General features: G+C 41.3%; 2 protein-coding genes across 32 annotated transcripts in view; one reads left to right on the forward strand and one right to left on the reverse strand.

Moving 5' to 3' along the window:
- Positions 1-13,650, forward strand: part of LOC139762987 (uncharacterized) — a 492,364-nt gene that overhangs the window by 371,023 nt on the left and 107,691 nt on the right. The window lies entirely within an intron of this gene.
- The window catches only part of LOC139762984 (uncharacterized), a 326,805-nt gene that overhangs the window by 6,847 nt on the left and 306,308 nt on the right, over positions 1-13,650 (reverse strand). For 24 of the 30 annotated variants that reach the window (XM_071688481.1, XM_071688491.1, XM_071688478.1 and 21 more), the window contains one exon: positions 86-232. In XM_071688481.1, coding sequence (XP_071544582.1) covers positions 86-232 — 147 coding nt within the window. The other 6 variants (XM_071688508.1, XM_071688507.1, XM_071688504.1 and 3 more) reach the window with 5 other exon arrangements.

Here is a 13,650-nt window from a genome sequence, read left to right on the forward strand (position 1 = left end):
TATTTGATTATGAGCATTATCAGACTTGCCACTCCCTCATCCCATTTTTTGTGGAAATAACCAAGAGAACATTCATTTTAAATACCTGAAGCTCGCTTACAGCTGCAACATATTCCTCCAAGGATTGATTGGCTGAGCTCCCTTCTAAGGGGTTCCTGATGTTAACAGTCTGATCAATGGTAGTTGTTCCACTCACTCTTAGTTCTGGGAAGATGACTGGCCCACTCCATACCTTTCAAAAGACCAGTTCACGCTTTTTTCATATCCAACTGCCTCTCCTACCTTACCAAGTCAGCATCATGAAAAATCAACCTCATTTACATATTTTGGTAATAGCCAAGCAACAGAATAAGTGACACTTGTAGATCCAGCAGTGATGTGCAGGCTGTAAGTGTGTTTAAATAGTTATATGCTACAGGCATGAAGTTGTCTTGGGATAAGACCTGGGATGATGACTGTGAAAAAGAACTCAAAGTAACTGGAGTCTTGATATCGCAGGTGATGGACAAGTACCGAGAGTGGCAGGGAGGGTAACAATGGAAGAAGTAGAGTGAAGACTAGAGGTCAGTTGTGCAAGAAAATGAAATGTTATGATGGAGCAGAGGGCACTTGAAAGAGAAGAGAGCAATGATATTGTGGTGGTGTTGGAATTAAAGGACTCTCTAAATTGCTGGTAGTAAAAGAATGAAGGGTAAAGGGGAAGAGTGGTTTGGAAATGTCTGGGGAGTGAAGTCAGGGGTTAGTGAGAGGACAAGAGCAAGGGAAGGAGTAGCAATACTCCTGAAACAGGAGTTGTGGGAGTATGTGATAAAATGTAAGAAAGTAAATTCTCGATTAATATGGGTAAAATTGAAAGTTGATGGAGAGAGGTGGGTGATTATTGGTGCATATGCACCTGGGCATGAGAAGAAAGATCATGAGAGGCAAGTGTTTTGGGAGCAGCTAAATGAGTGTGTTAGCGGTTTTGATGCACGAGACCGGGTTATAGTGATGGGTGATTTGAATGCAAAGGTGAGTAATGTGGCAGTTGAGGGAATAATTGGTATGCATGGGGTGTTCAGTGTTGTAAATGGAAATGGTGAAGAGCTTGTAGATTTATGTGCTGAAAAAGGACTGATGATTGGGAATACCTGGTTTAAAAAGCGAGATATACATAAGTATACTTATGTAAGTAGGAGAGATGGCCAGAGAGCGTTATTGGATTACGTGTTAATTGACAGGCGTGCGAAAGAGAGACTTTTGGATGTCAATGTGCTGAGAGGTGCAACTGGAGGGATGTCCGATCATTATCTTGTGGAGGCTAAGGTGAAGATTAGTATGGGTTTTCAGAAAAGAAGAGTGAATGTTGGGGTGAAGAAGGTGGTGAGAGTAAGTGAGCTTGGGAAGGAGACCTGTGTGAAGAAGTATCTGGAGAGACTGTGTACAGAATGGAAAAAGGTGAGAACAATGGAAGTAAGGGGAGTGGGGGAGGAATGGGATGTATTTAGGGAATCAGTGATGGATTGCGCAAAAGATGCTTGTGGCATGAGAAGAGTGGGAGGTGGGCTGTTTAGAAAGGGTAGTGAGTGGTGGGATGAAGAAGTAAGAGTATTAGTGAAAGAGAAGAGAGAGGCATTTGGACGATTTTTGCAGGGAAAAAATGCAATTGAGTGGGAGAAGTATAAAAGAAAGAGACAGGAGGTCAAGAGAAAGGTGCAAGAGGTGAAAAAAAGGGCAAATGAGAGTTGGGGTGAGAGACTATCAGTAAATTTTAGGGAGAATAAAAAGATGTTCTGGAAGGAGGTAAATAGGGTGCGTAAGACAAGGGAGCAAATGGGAACTTCAGTGAAGGGCGTAAATGGGGAGGTGATAACAAGTAGTGGTGATGTGAGAAGGAGATGGAATGAGTATTTTGAAGGTTTGTTGAATGTGTCTGATGACAGAGTGGCAGATATAGGGTGTTTGGGTCGAGGTGGTGTGCAAAGTGAGAGGGTTAGGGAAAATGATTTGGTAAACAGAGAAGAGGTAGTAAAAGCTTTGCGGAAGATGAAAGCCGGCAAGGCAGCAGGTTTGGATGGTATTGCAGTGGAATTTATTAAAAAAGGGGGTGACTGTATTGTTGACTGGTTGGTAAGGTTATTTAATGTATGTATGACTCATGGTGAGGTGCCTGAGGATTGGCGGAATGCGTGCATAGTGCCATTGTACAAAGGCAAAGGGGATAAGAGTGAGTGCTCAAATTACAGAGGTATAAGTTTGTTGAGTATTCCTGGTAAATTATATGGGAGGGTACTGATTGAAAGGGTGAAGGCATGTACAGAGCATCAGATTGGGGAAGAGCAGTGTGGTTTCAGAAGTGGTAGAGGATGTGTGGATCAGGTGTTTGCTTTGAAGAATGTATGTGAGAAATACTTAGAAAAGCAAATGGATTTGTATGTAGCATTTATGGATCTGGAGAAGGCATATGATAGAGTTGATAGAGATGCTCTGTGGAAGGTATTAAGAATATATGGTGTGGGAGGCAAGTTGTCAGAAGCAGTGAAAAGTTTTTATCGAGGATGTAAGGCATGTGTACGTGTAGGAAGAGAGGAAAGTGATTGGTTCTCAGTGAATGTAGGTTTGCGGCAGGGGTGTGTGATGTCTCCATGGTTGTTTAATTTGTTTATGGATGGGGTTGTTAGGGAGGTAAATGCAAGAGTTTTGGAAAGAGGGGCAAGTATGAAGTCTGTTGGGGATGAGAGAGCTTGGGAAGTGAGTCAGTTGTTGTTCGCTGATGATACAGCGCTGGTGGCGGATTCATGTGAGAAACTGCAGAAGCTGGTGACGGAGTTTGGTAAAGTGTGTGGAAGAAGAAAGTTAAGAGTAAATGTGAATAAGAGCAAGGTTATTAGGTACAGTAGGGTTGAGGGTCAAGTCAATTGGGAGGTGAGTTTGAATGGAGAAAAACTGGAGGAAGTGAAGTGTTTTAGATATCTGGGAGTGGATCTGTCAGCGGATGGAACCATGGAAGCGGAAGTGGATCATAGGGTGGGGGAGGGGGCGAAAATTTTGGGAGCCTTGAAAAATGTGTGGAAGTCGAGAACATTATCCCGGAAAGCAAAAATTGGTATGTTTGAAGGAATAGTGGTTCCAACAATGTTGTATGGTTGCGAGGCGTGGGCTATGGATAGAGTTGTGCGCAGGAGGATGGATGTGCTGGAAATGAGATGTTTGAGGACAATGTGTGGTGTGAGGTGGTTTGATCGAGTAAGTAACGTAAGGGTAAGAGAGATGTGTGGAAATAAAAAGAGCGTGGTTGAGAGAGCAGAAGAGGGTGTTTTGAAATGGTTTGGGCACATGGAGAGAATGAGTGAGGAAAGATTGACCAAGAGGATATATGTGTCGGAAGTGGAGGGAACGAGGAGAAGAGGGAGACCAAATTGGAGGTGGAAAGATGGAGTGAAAAGGATTTTGTGTGATCGGGGCCTGAACATGCAGGAGGGTGAAAGGAGGGCAAGAAATAGAGCGAATTGGAGTGATGTGGTATACAGGGGTTGACGTGCTGTCAGTGGATTGAACCAAGGCATGTGAAGCGTCCGGGGTAAACCATGGAAAGCTGTGTAGGTATGTATATTTGCGTGTGTGGACGTGTGTATGTACATGTGTATGGGGGGGGGGGTTGGGCCATTTCTTTCGTCTGTTTCCTTGCGCTACCTCGCAAACGCGGGAGACAGCGACAAAGTATAAAAAAAAAAAAAAGAAAAAAAAAAGAATGAAAGTTTTTATGTGCCCTAATGGCATCAGTCAGAACACACGAGTCCTTGTTCAATTGGGTGTAGCCTTAATCAAATGAGGTCTTGAGACAGTTTGGTCCAACTCTAAGGTGGTTACCTCTCAAACATGCAAGAGTGTAGGACACTGATATGAAGAGATTGCCAAGTGCTGACAATCGCTGTTTATTGTAATTCAGCTCCAAGACAAGTGCAGATTATGGCCCAGACACATAGAGGTGAGGTCACTGACAAGCATGGGAACTAATATGAAAGAGCCTTACAAAGCTCTACTTTTACTGAATAACAGGCCAGTTAAAAAAGAAAGTTGGGAGGATATGTTATCCAAGTCTAAATGAATAACAGGCCAGTGAAAAAAGAAAGTTGGGAGGATATGTTATCCAAGTCTAAATAACTTTTTGAAGAATGAAAATGCAGAGGATAGACAAGACATTATATCCAAGGGCAAGGTTGTTTACAACCACAGAAGGTATTGGGAAAAAGACTTGCAATGCTCTTTTGCAATCCCATTAGGTAAAATGTCTAATGAAAAAAAATTAGTTTATGGAAACAATTGTAGTGATGTGAAAGCATGGAAGAATCAAGACGCACTAGAGCACAGGTTTAAGAGAAGTGTTCTACCCCCTTTTGCTGAGGATAGTATAAACTCCATTATATAAAAAATAGCTTTTATAAACCTCAATCACAAGTAAACTACTGGCATTCTGTCCAGAAACATGCATCTCTCCTTGTCATATACAACACTTGACTCGCATAGATCATTATTCGTAATCGATTTTCCTGCGGAGCACCATTCAATCACCTTGACTTTTGGCAAACTGGCAGAAGCAACAGATGGTAGCAGTATGTAGGAACATTTAGGCTGGAGCATTAAGTAATAGTAATAATAAGGAACATTAGGTAGAAGCATTCTACGTGGCCTGTTAAGGGTGAAGCAATAGAGGCTATGAAGAGGCACTGGAGTTCCTTAGATATGGAGAGACTACTGCCATGGACACCCATTTAAGGGAGTTCCACTTTACATTTAAAAGGCCAAGGGAGTGCTTTGACAGTTGCTGAAAGAGGAGTGGTAACTGGGAATACTGGATTCAATAAGCTGCACATGGGCAAGAGTATACATGTGAGGGACTGAGCATTAACATGCATAACTGGCCTGTTGCAATTCACTGGTTTGCACAGAAAAGGTTGTTATATGCAAGTATGTTAAAGGGAGTGGCAGGTGGAATGCCATTTTTTGGTGAAGTAATGTGTGAAAGTCTGTAATGAACAAATGAAGAAAAAACAGTCTAAAATAAAGTAGCAAGAGGAAGAGGGTTTAGAAAAGTGGCTTGTTGTGCTGCAATACCTAGAGAAATTAAAAAATGGCACACACATAAGCTAAATAAAACCAGGGCATTGAAAGGTTTAAATACTTACATAGACAAACGATGTGTATGGCATGTGAAAGATGGGATAAAGAAGTGATACTCCTGATCCTACCCACCTAGGTATCATGAGGATTAGTGATAACTGCATACTGAGCCAGCACTTCAGTGGTTGTCAAGCTGCACTCCTCCGATCCAGACAGCCGTCTTTCTTTCTGTCTCAGCCATATGTAGACTGCTGGTATTCTGTCCACAAGCATACAAGGTTGGTTAGGTTAGGTTAGGTTAGGTTAGGTTAGGTTGTGTTAGGTTAGGTTAGGTTAGGTTAGGTTAGGTTAGGTTAGGCTAGGCTAGGCTAGGCTAGGCTAGGTTAGGCTAGGCTAGGTTAGGTCAGGTTAGGTCAGTTTAGGTTCCTTTTCCCATTCCTATGCCCAACTAGATCAAAACAAGACCACTATGTAGCAGAAAACCTACCACTAGTTAGCACTCCAGAGATCGTTCCTGCTATGGGACTGCCACGGGTGGTGAAGACATCCACTTCCATGTAGTTTGCACGCCAACTTTCCTGTACATTCTGATCTACAGCATCTAGTAGGAACTCCCGGGTTATGCTGTCTAGTGAGTGGCCATTCACCTGCAAAGTGAAATGCTTAACCAAAAGCAACCACGTACTATTGATTATATTCCTTTACCCCAATATGTCAGAACCACTAAACTCCATTTCCTCTACTATTACAATTATTACCACTGACCACCACTAATCTACAGATATGCCTGCTACTTTGTCTAAAATTATGAAGGCCAACATGACAGTTTTTGGTTCCCAGTTATATGTATTAAATCATGAGCATACAGCCTTGGTTTGCTCACATACATCGACTTAAAGTGCAGGAATATACAGGTTAGCCAACTGTGCACGTGATCCATTCGATAAACAGGAAACCAAATATAGACATCCTATGTATATAACACAACATGTTTAGTAGCCAGTATAAAGCAGTATTAATCATATAAAGGACACCAGTTTCATACTGGTTTGCAATGCAAGAAGTATGCCTACTTGAATCCACATTTACAAAGTGATATCCCCTCAAATTCTCAAAAAAATTTCCATTGGTTTAATAATCTTTTTAACATCCCTTTCCAGAATCAGAACTTTGAAGTGCTTTATATCTCAAGTGGTATGATGCAACTCACTCACCTTATGTAAAGTCAGTTCATCAAAATGGGCATTATCAACAGTGAGGGATGCAGCACTTATAAATCCAGTGATAGCTTGCTGACCGAAGTGGTACAACACTGTAGGAAGGGCATCCTTCAGAAGCTGTACCTCTGTCTGCAAGTATCACCAAGTGGTTAATCAACCAAGTTACTAGATGGTACAGCAAATGGAAAACCAGTATCCTGTCATAAATGGGAATTCTCATGTACGATCAGTAAGGTTTTGACTTTTTTGAAGTATAACCATTATTTGATTATGAGCATTATCAGACTTGCCACTCCCCCATCCCATTTTTTGTGGAAATAACCAAGAGAACATTCATTTTAAATACCTGAAGCTTGCTTACAGCTGCAACATATTCCTCCAAGGATTGATTGGCTGAGCTCCCTTCTAAGGGGTTCCTGATGTTAACAGTTTGATCAATGGTAGATGTTCCACTCACTCTTAGTTCTGGGAAGATGACTGGCCCACTACATACCTTTCAAAAGACCAGTTCATGCTTTTTTCATATCCAACTGCCTCTCCTACCTTACCAAGTCAGCATCATTAAAAATCAACCTCATTTACACATTTTGGTAATAGCCAAGCAACAGAATAAGTGACACTTGTAGATCCAGCAGTGATGTGCAGGCTGCAAGTGTGTTTAAACAGTTATATGCTACAGGCATGAAGTTGTCTTGGGATAAGACCTGGGATGATGACTGTGAAAAAGAACTCAAAGTAACTGGAGTCTTGATATCGCAGGTGATGGACAAGTACCGAGAGTGGCAGGGAGGGTAACAATGGAAGAAGTAGAGTGAAGACTAGAGGTCAGTTGTGCAAGAAAATGAAATGTTATGATGGAGCAGAGGGCACTGAAAGAGAAGAGAGCAATGATATTGTGGTGGTGTGTTGGAATTAAAGGACTCTCTAATTTGCTGGTAGTACAAGAATGAAAGTTTTTATGTGCCCTAATGGCATCAGTCACAACACACGAGTCCTTGTTCAATTGGGTGTAGCCTTAATCAAATGAGGTCTTGAGACAGTTTGGTCCAACTCTAAGGTGGTTACCTCTCAAACAAGCAAGAGTGTAGGACACTGATATGAAGAGATTGCCAAGTGCTGACAATCGCTGTTTATTGTAATTCAACTCCAAGACAAGTGCAGATTATGGCCCAGACACATAGAGGTGAGGTCACTGACAAGCATGGGAACTAATGTGAAAGAGCCTTACAAAGCTCCACTTTTAATGAATAACAGGCCAGTGAAAAAAGAAAGTTGGGAGGATATGTTATCCAAGTCTAAATGAATAACAGGCCAGTGAAAAAAAGAAAATTGGGAGGATATGTTATCCAAGTCTAAATGACTTTTTGAAGAATGAAAATGCAGAGGATTGACATGACATTATATCCAAGGGCAAGGTTGTTTACAACCACAGAAGGTACTGGGAAAAAGACTTGCAATGCTCTTTTGCAATCCATTAGGTAAAATGTCTAATGAAAAAAAATTAGTGTATGGAAACAATTGTAGTGATGTGAAAGCATGGAAGAATCAAGACGCACTAGAGCACAGGTTTAAGAGAAGTGTTCTACCCCCTTTTGCTGAGGATAGTATAAACTCCATCATATAAAAAAATAGCTTTTAAAAACCTCAACTACAAGTAGACTACTGGCATTCTGTCCAGAAACATGCATCTCTCCTTGTCATATACAACACTTGACTCGCATAGATCATTATTCGTAACCGATTTTCCTGCCGAGCACCATTCAATAGCCTTGACTTTTGGCAAATTGGTAGAAGCAACAGATGGTAGCAGTATGTAGGAACATTTAGGCTGGAGCATTAGGTAATAGTAATAATAAGGAACATTAGGTAGAAGCCCTCTACGTGGCCTGTTAAGGGTGAAGCAATAGAGGCTATGAAGTGGCACTGGAGTTCCCTAGATATGGAGAGACTACTGCCATGGACACCCATTTAAGGGAGTTCCACTTTACATTGAAAAGGCCAAGTGAGTGCTTTGACAGTTGCTGAAAGAGGAGTGGTAACTGGGAATACTGGATTCAATAAGCTGCACATGGGCAAGAGTATACATGTGAGGGACTGAGCATTAACATGCATAACTGGCCTGTTGCAATTCACTGGCTTGCACAGAAAAGGTTGTTATATGCAAGTATGTTAAAGGGAGTGGCAGGTGGAATGCCATTTTTTGGTGAAGTAATGTGTGAAAGTCTGTAATGAACAAATGAAGAAAAAAACAGTCTAAAATAAAGTAGCAAGAGGAAGAGGGTTTAGAAAAGTGGCTTGTTGTGCTGCAATACCTAGAGAAATTAAAAAATGGCACACACATAAGCTAAATAAAACCAGGGCATTGAAAGGTTTAAATACTTACATAGACAAACGATGTGTATGGCATGTGAAAGATGGGATAAAGAAGTGATACTCCTGATCCTACCCACCTAGGTATCATGAGGATTAGTGATAACTGCATACTGAGCCAGCACTTCAGTGGTTGTCAAGCTGCACTCCTCCGATCCAGACAGCCGTCTTTCTTTCTGTCTCAGCCATATGTAGACTGCTGGTATTCTGTCCACAAGCATACAAGGTTGGTTAGGTTAGGTTAGGTTAGGTTAGGTTAGGTTGTGTTAGGTTAGGTTAGGTTAGGTTAGGTTAGGTTAGGTTAGGCTAGGCTAGGCTAGGCTAGGTTAGGCTAGGCTAGGTTAGGTCAGGTTAGGTCAGTTTAGGTTCCTTTTCCCATTCCTATGCCCAACTAGATCAAAACAAGACCACTATGTAGCAGAAAACCTACCACTAGTTAGCACTCCAGAGATCGTTCCTGCTATGGGACTGCCACGGGTGGTGAAGACATCCACTTCCATGTAGTTTGCACGCCAACTTTCCTGTACATTCTGATCTACAGCATCTAGTAGGAACTCCCGGGTTATGCTGTCTAGTGAGTGGCCATTCACCTGCAAAGTGAAATGCTTAACCAAAAGCAACCACGTACTATTGATTATATTCCTTTACCCCAATATGTCAGAACCACTAAACTCCATTTCCTCTACTATTACAATTATTACCACTGACCACCACTAATCTACAGATATGCCTGCTACTTTGTCTAAAATTATGAAGGCCAACATGACAGTTTTTGGTTCCCAGTTATATGTATTAAATCATGAGCATACAGCCTTGGTTTGCTCACATACATCGACTTAAAGTGCAGGAATATACAAGTTAGCCAACTGTGCACGTGATCCATTCGATAAACAGGAAACCAAATATAGACATCCTATGTATATAACACAACATGTTTAGTAGCCAGTATAAAGCAGTATTAACCATATAAAGGACACCAGTTTCATACTGGTTTGCAATGCAAGAAGTATGCCTACTTGAATCCACATTTACAAAGTGATATCCCCTCAAATTCTCAAAAAAATTTCCATTGGTTTAATAATCTTTTAACATCCCTTTCCAGAATCAGAACTTTGAAGTGCTTTATATCTCAAGTGGTATGATGCAACTCACTCACCTTATGTATAGTCAGTTCATCAAAATGGGCATTATCAACAGTGAGGGATGCAGCACTTATAAATCCAGTGATAGCTTGCTGACCGAAGTGGTACAACACTGTAGGAAGGGCATCCTTCAGAAGCTGTACCTCTGTCTGCAAGTATCACCAAGTGGTTAATCAACCAAGTTACTAGATGGTACAGCAAATGGAAAACCAGTATCCTGTCATAAATGGGAATTCTCATGTACGATCAGAAAGGTTTTGACTTTTTTGAAGTATAACCATTATTTGATTATGAGCATTATCAGACTTGCCACTCCCCCATCCCATTTTTTGTGGAAATAACCAAGAGAACATTCATTTTAAATACCTGAAGCTCGCTTACAGCTGCAACATATTCCTCCAAGGATTGATTGGCTGAGCTCCCTTCTAAGGGGTTCCTGATGTTAACAGTTTGATCAATGGTAGATGTTCCACTCACTCTTAGTTCTGGGAAGATGACTGGCCCACTCCATACCTTTCAAAAGACCAGTTCATGCTTTTTTCATATCCAACTGCCTCTCCTACCTTACCAAGTCAGCATCATTAAAAATCAACCTCATTTACACATTTTGGTAATAGCCAAGCAACAGAATAAGTGACACTTGTAGATCCAGCAGTGATGTGCAGGCTGTAAGTGTGTTTAAACAGTTATATGCTACAGGCATGAAGTTGTCTTGGGATAAGACCTGGGATGATGACTGTGAAAAAGAACTCAAAGTAACTGGAGTCTTGATATCGCAGGTGATGGACAAGTACCGAGAGTGGCAGGGAGGGTAACAATGGAAGAAGTAGAGTGAAGACTAGAGGTCAGTTGTGCAAGAAAATGAAATGTTATGATGGAGCAGAGGGCACTGAAAGAGAAGAGAGCAATGATATTGTGGTGGTGCGTTGGAATTAAAGGACTCTCTAAATTGCTGGTAGTACAAGAATGAAAGTTTTTATGTGCCCTAATGGCATCAGTCACAACACACGAGTCCTTGTTCAATTGGGTGTAGCCTTAATCAAATGAGGTCTTGAGACAGTTTGGTCCAACTCTAGGTGGTTACCTCTCAAACAAGCAAGAGTGTAGGACACTGATATGAAGAGATTGCCAAGTGCTGACAATCGCTGTTTATTGTAATTCAACTCCAAGACAAGTGCAGATTATGGCCCAGACACATAGAGGTGAGGTCACTGACAAGCATGGGAACTAATGTGAAAGAGCCTTACAAAGCTCCACTTTTAATGAATAACAGGCCAGTGAAAAAAGAAAGTTGGGAGGATATGTTATCCAAGTCTAAATGAATAACAGGCCAGTGAAAAAAGAAAATTGGGAGGATATGTTATCCAAGTCTAAATGACTTTTTGAAGAATGAAAATGCAGAGGATTGACATGACATTATATCCAAGGGCAAGGTTGTTTACAACCACAGAAGGTACTGGGAAAAAGACTTGCAATGCTCTTTTGCAATCCATTAGGTAAAATGTCTAATGAAAAAAAATTAGTGTATGGAAACAATTGTAGTGATGTGAAAGCATGGAAGAATCAAGACGCACTAGAGCACAGGTTTAAGAGAAGTGTTCTACCCCCTTTTGCTGAGGATAGTATAAACTCCATCATATAAAAAAATAGCTTTTAAAAACCTCAACTACAAGTAGACTACTGGCATTCTGTCCAGAAACATGCATCTCTCCTTGTCATATACAACACTTGACTCGCATAGATCATTATTCGTAACCGATTTTCCTGCCGAGCACCATTCAATAGCCTTGACTTTTGGCAAATTGGTAGAAGCAACAGATGGTAGCAGTATGTAGGAACATTTAGGCTGGAGCATTAGGTAATAGTAATAATAAGGAACATTAGGTAGAAGCCCTCTACGTGGCCTGTTAAGGGTGAAGCAATAGAGGCTATGGAGTGGCACTGGAGTTCCCTAGATATGGAGAGACTACTGCCATGGACACCCATTTAAGGGAGTTCCACTTTACATTTAAAAGGCCAAGTGAGTGCTTTGACAGTTGCTGAAAGAGGAGTGGTAACTGGGAATACTGGATTCAATAAGCTGCACATGGGCAAGAGTATACATGTGAGGGACTGAGCATTAACATGCATAACTGGCCTGTTGCAATTCACTGGCTTGCACAGAAAAGGTTGTTATATGCAAGTATGTTAAAGGGAGTGGCAGGTGGAATGCCATTTTTTGGTGAAGTAAAGTGTGAAAGTCTGTAATGAACAAATGAAGAAAAAACAGTCTAAAATAAAGTAGCAAGAGGAAGAGGGTTTAGAAAAGTGGCTTGTTGTGCTGCAATACCTAGAGAAATTAAAAAATGGCACACACATAAGATAAATAAAACCAGGGCACTGAAAGGTTTAAATACTTACATAGACAAATGATGTGTATGGCATGTGAAAGATGGGATAAAGAAGTGATACTCCTGATCCTACCCACCTAGGTATCATGAGGATTAGTGATAACTGCATACTGAGCCAGCACTTCAGTGGTTGTCAAGCTGCACTCCTCCGATCCAGACAGCCGTCTTTCTTTCTGTCTCAGCCATATGTAGACTGCTGGTATTCTGTCCACAAGCATACAATCTCTCCTTGTTACACACAAAACTTTACTCATGCTACTCATTCATCAAACCCAAGATTTTCCTATGGTGAGAGCTATGCTGTAGCCCACCCTTTCGGCAAAATGGTAGGAGCAACAGACAGCAGGCAGGAGCATCAGGCAGGAGGTTAGGTGAGGTTAGGTTAGGTTAGGTTAGGTTAGGTTAGGTTAGGTTAGGTTAGGTTAGGTTAGGTCAGGTCAGGTCAGGTTAGGTGTCCTTGAGTAAATACTCCAGGTGCAAATGTAGGTTGGGCCACAAACTTCATTTCTCTGAAAATTAGCTAGTCCAGTTAGGTCACCTGGCATGACCTGCCACAAAGTCAAGTAGCTGTCAGTTGGGTAACTCAAGAGACACTGGGTCACTACACTTTCTTGGTCCTTCCAGTAATAAACTGTGGTGTCAATCATCTTTACATACCCAGCTAAAGCATCTTTCCATTTAAATCACAGCAGGAATAGGCAACTTATACAAATATGGCTATGGTTCCCACAAGGAAAGATGTACTATAATGAAAATGACAATATAAAATAAAGAAATTCAAGACTGTGCAAAATAAAGAGGTTAAGGGGCAACTGAAATGTGTGAAAGAGCCTGCATGTACAATAGCTATCATAGCCCTTGGACCCCTTTTATGGAACTCCCGCAGCTTCAAGGCTGTACTCCACATAGGAATGGGGATGTTATGGAATAGAGTAAAAAGGTCCTCAATGAGACTGGATTTCTTTGGTTCAATGATGTTACAGTCTTACCAAACGAGACTTCTTGCTTTTGGCGTATCGAATTGCCTGGAGAGTCCAGTAAATTCATCTTATTTCATACAAAATTACATTTTTATGCATCTTTTCAAAATAGTCAGTGTTGTATGTATCAAAGCCCTGGAAAACTTAGTTTTTGGAAAACCGTTTTATTCACCCCTTCATCAAACTGCCCATAAACATTAAAAAATCACAGTAGCATCAAACATGCTCAACACAAATAATGTAACGAGTTTACCCCAGACGCTTCACATGCCCTGATTCAATCCACTGACAGCACGTCAACCCCGGTATACCACATCGATCCAATTCACTCTATTCCTTGCCCTCCTTTCACCCTCCTGCATGTTCAGGCCCCGATCACTCAAAATCTTTTTCACTCCATCTTTCCACCTCCAATTTGGTCTCCCACTTCTCCTCGTTCCCTCCACCT

The sequence above is a fragment of the Panulirus ornatus genome, chromosome 45 (assembly GCF_036320965.1).
Source record: "Panulirus ornatus isolate Po-2019 chromosome 45, ASM3632096v1, whole genome shotgun sequence".
NCBI classification, from domain to species: domain Eukaryota; kingdom Metazoa; phylum Arthropoda; class Malacostraca; order Decapoda; family Palinuridae; genus Panulirus; species Panulirus ornatus.